Source organism: Chionomys nivalis, chromosome 1 (assembly GCF_950005125.1).
Source record: "Chionomys nivalis chromosome 1, mChiNiv1.1, whole genome shotgun sequence".
NCBI lineage: Eukaryota > Metazoa > Chordata > Mammalia > Rodentia > Cricetidae > Chionomys > Chionomys nivalis.
In genome coordinates this window covers 123640877-123648566 of record NC_080086.1, presented here as the reverse complement: position 1 = coordinate 123648566, position 7690 = coordinate 123640877, and the positions used below count along the sequence as shown (strand labels likewise).

Genomic DNA, 7690 nt, shown 5'->3' with positions numbered 1-7690 from the left:
AGGAAGGGAATTATAAAATTGTACACAGTGTGTGTCCCTAAAAGGTTTTTTTTTTAAGTACTGCCTCTTTATGTTCCATTTACTCCCTCCTTCCCACTTTCTGAACTGATTAAAACCCCAAGTACACCTCTCAGTTCAAATTAGCTTTGAAGTCAACAGGAATTTTTCATTCCTGCAGAGGTCACCTGGAAAGCAGCCATCAAAGAACTGTGGCTCACAAATAACAGCAGCTAGTTGTTTTGTCTCTGAAAATGAAGTCTATGATCAGCAAAATTTAATGGAGTGGAAGGTTTTGATTCATTAGCAATTCATAATATTTCTCTATATTCAATTTGTTGATTTGGTGCATTTCTCCTTGCTAAGAGATGTGTTTGTGAAGTCAGAGCCCCTAGAGAAGGGTAGGCATTCCTATATAACTTGGAGTGTCAGAATCCAGGGATGAAGGTGATATACCAATTAAAAGGGAATTACTAAAGCCAATAACTTCAAGATCTGATTGCTGCTGTCCACAGATGACTGCTCGCAGAAAACAGAGAATGACATTAGAACTCAAACCCAAATTTATAGGAGGCCTCGCCACCTATAATAGTGTTTCTTCATACACACCCAAATACACGGGGTATCTAAGAAATGTGTGACACGTCAAGGTTAAGGATAGAAATAGCATCATATGTATGTGGTTTGAGCATAAGGCTCACACTTATTTCAAAATTCTAAGAAGGAGGGGTGTGAAGTGGGACAGGAAGATGAATAAGAACAAAATATATTTACATATATGTGAACATACTGTGGAGATATTGTTTTGTATGGTAGGTTTTAAAAAATTAATTTTACTACTATTGCCACTAATAAAAAAAAGAAAAAAAATGTAAAGAGAAAGAAACAGTTTGGAGCTATACCTCAGTGGTAGAGCACTTTTCTAATCTAGGTTTCAACATCCTGGGTTTGATCCCCAGCACTGACCAAAGCCGACCAAACAAAATGTAGGGAAACCTATGGTGTCAACATCTGGCAGAAATTGCTAAATGCTGAACAACAAACCCTACACTTTTACGTCATCATGCATAAATTTAAATGGTAGTGTATAAATTATGGGTAAAAGCAATTGTATATCTGGTTCTTCATTAAATCACAAACACATGTTAAACAAATTCTGAAAGGTCTAGTATATCAGTATTATAGATATGACCAGCCTCTCTTCAGTTTTTCCAGTGGTGAAAATCCTACCATGGTGGATCAAAACTGAAGAATAAAGTTCAAATAGTGAACTGAAGAGAGACTTCAGTTTAAAAACGTAATATAAAATGTTTGATGAAGAAACTTCTAAAACATTTAAGCTGATGTATAGTGTCAATATATTAGAGTATACTTACCCATTCGTCTATGAGGTAATTATTGTTATCTCGACAACATCCATGGTATACGTGTTCATAAATATGTACTTTCCCTTATCTTTTCTATATGTCAAGTATTATAATATCTTGACAATGCATATAGGTATATATTAATGTTTCTAGTAAATTATAAACTATGTTGAAAAGATGATCTACGAATTTGTTTTCCTGTGAATAGTTTATGGGACTTCAAATTATTTCATATCTTTACCACCATTTGGCACTGACCTGTAAGCTTGTACCTTGGGATTTGGAATTTCCTGCTTAAACTATTCAAGCATGAGTGTGTTCACATTCTGTTTTGGTGTTAGCTTGCATTTCCCTAATGCCTAATGGTACTACAAACTTTCCTGAGAATTTTTGGACAACCTTAGCTATAATTTCTTTTGCCCATCTAGTTAAATTCTTTCCTCATGCTTTACAATTTGTTTTTCCCACATTAATGAATTTTGAGATCTCTTTTATGTTTTACAATGCCAGTTCTCTATGCTCGTGCCACTTCAAATTTATTCTTTAAGCCTTTAACTTAACCCTTTTAAAGATATTTTTCAGATGTAAAATACTGATAAAGACCCAGTTTGCTAATTTTATATTTTATGGTTTATACTTTTGATGTTGCATGTGAGGGATTGCTTTTCTAACCTCAATACTATCTCTTATTTGCTTTTTTTTTTACTTATAATGTTAGTCTTTTTAAAGTAGATCTATGGTTCAATTGTTTAATTTTATACATATTGTCTACTTGTAGTTTTTCTTTCTAGGTTCTCTTGACTATGATAACTCTTCATTTTTCTCTGCCCTTTTAATATCTATGTAAATGTATTTCTCTTTGTCTTGTTAAATTGGAAATGAAAAAGAAAAGTTGACCCAGAAAACAGCAGTATAAAAGCTGCATTATCTTCTGATTCCTGTTCATCCCATGAAATGTCACAGATGACCTAATTCAAAAAAGGAGCAAGATCAAGGAAAGGGAAGAAGAGCTAAGCTGCCTGCTCTTAAGGATCGGTAAGTTTAATTTTAATGTGGAAGATCTCTGAACACTATATATAACCATATGAGTCTTGTCTGCTGCATGCATAAATTTCATGGTCCTCAAAAACTATCACTGGCACCTTCAATAAAGTCACACAGGATCCCTCCATATCATTTTTAAACTTTAATTCTTATTATTTGTGCAAAGCGTTTTCACATATGTAACCTATTCCTCCATTTACAGAGAATATAATGATTGTTCCAGTGTAGTTTTAGGATGAAATTCCACTTTTGCACTTCACCTCCTCTGAGTTTTTCCTCACAGTAAAATGGGGTCAAAAGTATTTCAAACTTCCTTGCTAATTAGATCAAATCAAGGCACAATGTGGCTCTCAGCTGTGGGCATAAATGCACAGGAAGTGAATGTACTGCTATCACCCATTGGATAGAGTCCTAAGCAATAAGCATTTTAAGAGAGAATTATAGACAGAAAGAATTTTTAAATTATAAAAAGCAATTATTTATGATATATTTCCATAAATACACAAATAAATCCTCATATGCATATATAAGCTTTCTAAACAAAATAAAGTAAAACCCCGTGACAATCCTCATTTATCTAAATGCTCAGGTGATTGTTGCTAAACCTATCTACCTCTTTATACCACCTACTCTGTATTTATTTCATCTTTAGCAAAAGCTTTTTACTTGACAAGTGATCGAGGTGGGTCTTGTATCTATCTGTTGCTTTCATTGGTTAACTAATGAAACTGCCTAGGCCCATTTGATAGGCCAACCCTTAGGTGGGTGGAGTAAACAGAACAGAATTCTGGGAGAAAGAAGCAGATTCAGGGAGTCGCCATGATTCTCCCACTCCAGACAGACGCAGGTTAAGATCTTTCCTGGTAAGCCAGCTTGCGGTGCTACACAGAATATTAGAAATGGTCAAGTCTCTTGGCAACCCTAGGATGGTTCCCTTAATTAGGATATATATTTCTCTGCTCCTGTATCCACCCTTCCTATATCCCAACCATCCCATTCCCCCAAGCTCCTCCCATCCTCCCCTTCTCACGTTTCTCACCCCATTTCCCCTTAGCCCCATGCCACCTCACCAGCAAGTTCCCAGTTTTTGCCCGGCAGTCTTGTCTACTTCCCCTATCCAGGCGGATGACTATACGTTTTTCTTTGGGTTCACCTTCGTATTTAGCTTCTCTAGGATCAGAAATCATATGCTCAATGTCCTTGACTCTAGAGGAGCTCGCAGGTGTCCAGGGAGAGGTCCCCAGCTAGTACCTTGGGCAACTGTGGAGAGGGAACCTGAAATGACCCTATCCTATACTGACCAATATCTTGCATATCACCTTAGAACCTTCATCTGGCAATGGATCGAGATAGAGACAGAGACCTAATTTGGAGCAATGGACTGAGCTCTTAAGGTCCAAATGAGGAGCAGAAGGAGGGAGAACATTATCAAGGAAGTTAGGACCACGAGGGGTGCACCCACCCACTGTGACAGTGGAATTGATCTATTGGGAGCCCACCAAGGCCAGCTGGACTTGGACTGAATAAGCATGGGATGAAACCGGACTCTCTGAACATGGCGGACAATGAAGGCTGATGAGAAGCCAAGGACAATGGCACTAGGTTTTGATCCTAATACATGAACTGGCTTTGTGGGAGCCTAGCCTGTTTGGATGCTCACCTTCCTGGACCTAGATAGAAGTGGGAGGACCTTGGACTTCCTGCAGGGCAGGGAATTTGTACTGCTCTTCAGTAAAGAGAGGAAGGGGGAATGGAGTGGGGGGAGGGGAGAGGAATGGGGAGAGGGAGAAGGGAGTGGCGGGAGGGGGCAATGCATGGGAGGAGGGGGAGGGAAATGGGAAAAGGGGAGGAGGCGGAAATTTTAATTAAAAAAGAATAAAATAAATAAATAAATTTAAAAAAAGAATATTAGAAATGGGTTAGATCAATATGTAAGAGCTAGCCAATAAGAGGCTGGAGCTAATGGGCCAAGCAGTGTTTAAAAGAATACAGTTTCCGTGTAATTATTTCGGGTAAAGCCATGCGGGCAGCCGGGTGCCGGGACGTAGCCTGCAGCCGCTTCCTACAACAGACAAGATGACCCAAACTTTCATTGCATGTTTCATAGAGTGTGAAGTATTGGGAATAGAACCCACTGAGGAACATCCCACGTCCAAAATTTCTGGTTTGGAATGGTGTGGATCATTCGTGGTTTTGTCTGAAATAGGTTCTGGTACTTTTCAATTAACCTATGTGACAAGGTTTCTTGGAATTATCAAATACACTCCTTTCGCTTGTGTTCCCAACATTCTTCCTCATATCATATCTCTGTTGTAAGATAGTCATACACTACCAAAATTCTTTACTTATACTCTTAGTCACAATCACTCAGTTGAACACTACCAGAATTCTTTACCTATCCATTCACAACATAAGCAGCTTTATTTGGCCAGATGGTTTGTGGGGGAATCTCCTGATCACACACAGTGCAATAAGATCATAGCTATTCCCCCTTCTTTTTTCTAACTCTACTCATGCTTCCTCCAATACAACCAGTTCTGAATTTCATGTCTTTGATTTTAGTAACTCACTATCTGTTAGGATTGCTCAGGTGCCCATGGGTGTGGGGCCAACCATGGGATCATAGGGAACATATCAAAGGCCACATCCTCACAAAAGAATGTTTGTCCCTCCTCCAGCAAATATCTATTCTCGCTCGCTCCTGAGTAGAGGATGGTATAAGGAGATTGTCTATTCTAGCTATCACAGAATTTTGCATGGTTTGATTTTGTACAGGTCTTGCACTGGTCACCACAGCTGCAGTGAGTTCATGATTGTAAAAGATCTTGTTTTCAGCTACCATAGCCATGGATGCTTTAATTTTCCTTGGGGTGCTGAAAATGAGATGGGGGTAGAGCTCTGAATGTAGTTTTGATTCCTTTTTACAATATTTTTATGTGGTTCGTGGGCTGTTGGAATTGTTAGTTTTAGTTGTTTTCTTTTTTTAAAATGGAAATTTAACATACCTGGTCTTGATTGAAAAGTTAGAGATGCCTCAGTTGTTCTTGGCTAGCTTACAATCTTCCCCCACCCACTTAACTTCTTCCCCGACATCTGAACAATTTCTTACCACATTTTCAACTTTTTTTTTCTTGCTAAATACTCTTTATTTGATATATTATACATAGACCACAGTAAATGTCTTTCAGTGTCAAAAGGCAGCATCCTTTGACTTGGGGAATTCTAATAAAATAACACCATGGAGTCAAGAATAGACAGTTGCCCCCTGACCTTAAGCTGTTGCCTGTAACAGCAGGGAGTACAAACTTTATCACAGGCGAGTCTTCACATTTCTGAGATGGTGACAGAATTTCCCCAGCATTTAAACATATTCATATGTCCAATTATATAAATTTAATTATAAAACCATTTGATAGGTTTGAGGTGACACCCCATCTTTGTGGAAAGTAGAACTTTAATAATTAAGTCCAATTTTATCTTGAGAAAGGGAGAGCAGTGTTGGTGTTTATGCAACTGGAATCGTTACTTTTAAAAAAGATCATATCCACTTTTCTACAAGTCAGCTTTCCTTAAATCAGGACTGTCCAACAAAACATTGTTAGCCGTTCATGATCTGAATTTTGGGGTATGAATTAAATTACGAAACAGGTTAAAAGTCATGAGACATTTGTAATAAATAAGGCAGTGGAGTTACTCCTTAGCAGCCTTTTTAAGATAAGCTATTAGGTCTGCCCTCTCTCCCTTCTTAATTCCAGCGAAGATCATTTTTGTTCCAGGGATGTACTTTTTGGGATTCTCCAAATACTCCATCAGGGTATCCTCTCCCCAGGTGATGCCTTTGTTCTTGTTGGCATCTGTGTACAAGAATCCAGCTGCCTGACCTGTCTTCCTCCCAAACAGACCATGGAGGTTTGGTCCAGTCTTGTGCTTGCCTCCCTTTTCCACAGTGTGGCACTGGGCACACTTCTGAACAAAAATCTTCTTGCCTTTCTCAACGTCACTCATTTTTAATTCACTCCCGGGTGATCAACATCACCAACGCTGCTGCGACCCGAAGACAGACATCCCACTCTCTCACATTTTCAACTTTTAACTTGATTCAATTCATTGTGTTTAACAGCTAAGACTCCTGTTGCTGTACTCCAGATTTGTTTCACAGCGATAACTTCTCAGTTCACTGTGAGTCACCTACACAAGGCTTTCAAAGAGTGGTTGCTTTTTTTCTGCTATGTAGTACTCCATTGTGTAAATGTGCCATATTTTGAATTTTGCAGGAAAATGGATGGAGCTAGAAAACACCATTTTGAGCAAGGTAACACAGACACAGAAAGACAATTATCACATGTACTCACTCATAAGTGGTTTTTAAACATAAAGCAAAAAAAAAAAAAACCTACAAATCACAATCCCAGAAAACTAAGACAACAATGAAGACACTAAAAAAGACTTACATAGATCTAATTTATATAGGAAGTAGAAAAAGACAAGATCTCCTGAGTAAATTGGGAGCATGGGGACCTTGGGGGAGGGTTAAAGAAGAGGGGAGAGGCAGGGAGGAGAGCAGAGAAAGATGTAGAGCTCAATAAAAATCAATTTAAAAAAAAAGAGTGGTTGCTTATTTGGATATTTCCAGACCATGTGTCTTATAGCCTTATTTGAAAACCTTTTTAACTCCACACATAAATGTGCTTCACCTTCAGGTGTCCATTTAGATTAGGTTTGAGTTGTGATATTGATCTTCTGCTTTTTTATAAAATGAAAATTGACTGAAAAATTTTTAAAAGCTATGTTGCATCCAGACAAGCGCATTTCATAGCATCCTCTCCACCCTTCAGCTCTTACTTCCTTTCTATCCACTCTTTTTAGTGTTCTCTGAGCATTGGAGGCTGTATTGGTGGGGAAGTGTTAATATAGAAGCCAGTCCCATTTAGGATGGAGCACGCCATCTCTTATTCTCAGTACATGGCCAGTTTAAGTCTCTACAATGACTGCAAACAACATAGCTTCTCTGAATAAAATTGAGAATAGTCCAGATATATGGAGATAAATATTTAGAAAGTCATTTGACAACATGACCATTTCGCAAACTAAAAATGGTAGGTTCTACCCTAGGGCCCATGACTTCCATACCCATGGGCTTTTTACCAGTGTTACAGTACCAGTAAGACATAAAATTTCCTTCTATGGGACAAGCATAAAATACAATCAGAATGTGATTAGTTGTGCCGTAACAGACATGCCCCTATTGTAGGCACATCTTGCCTGGTACGCATGATAAAATA

The 7690-nt window shown here is 38.3% G+C and overlaps 1 protein-coding gene across 1 annotated transcript; it reads right to left on the bottom strand.

Annotated features, from left to right (window-relative positions):
* Nucleotides 1–6098: 6098 nt before the first annotated feature.
* LOC130878909 (cytochrome c, somatic-like) lies at nt 6099–6413 on the bottom strand. The gene has a single exon (XM_057776977.1). The coding sequence runs from the start codon at nt 6411–6413 to the stop codon at nt 6099–6101; it is 315 nt and encodes a 104-aa protein (XP_057632960.1).
* Between the last annotated feature and the right edge of the window lie 1277 nt (nt 6414–7690).

Excerpts from the sequence above, each read along its gene's own strand:
- LOC130878909 (XM_057776977.1), bottom strand. The coding sequence starts at position 6,413 with ATGAGTGACGTTGAGAAAGGCAAGAAGATTTTTGTTCAGAAGTGTGCC.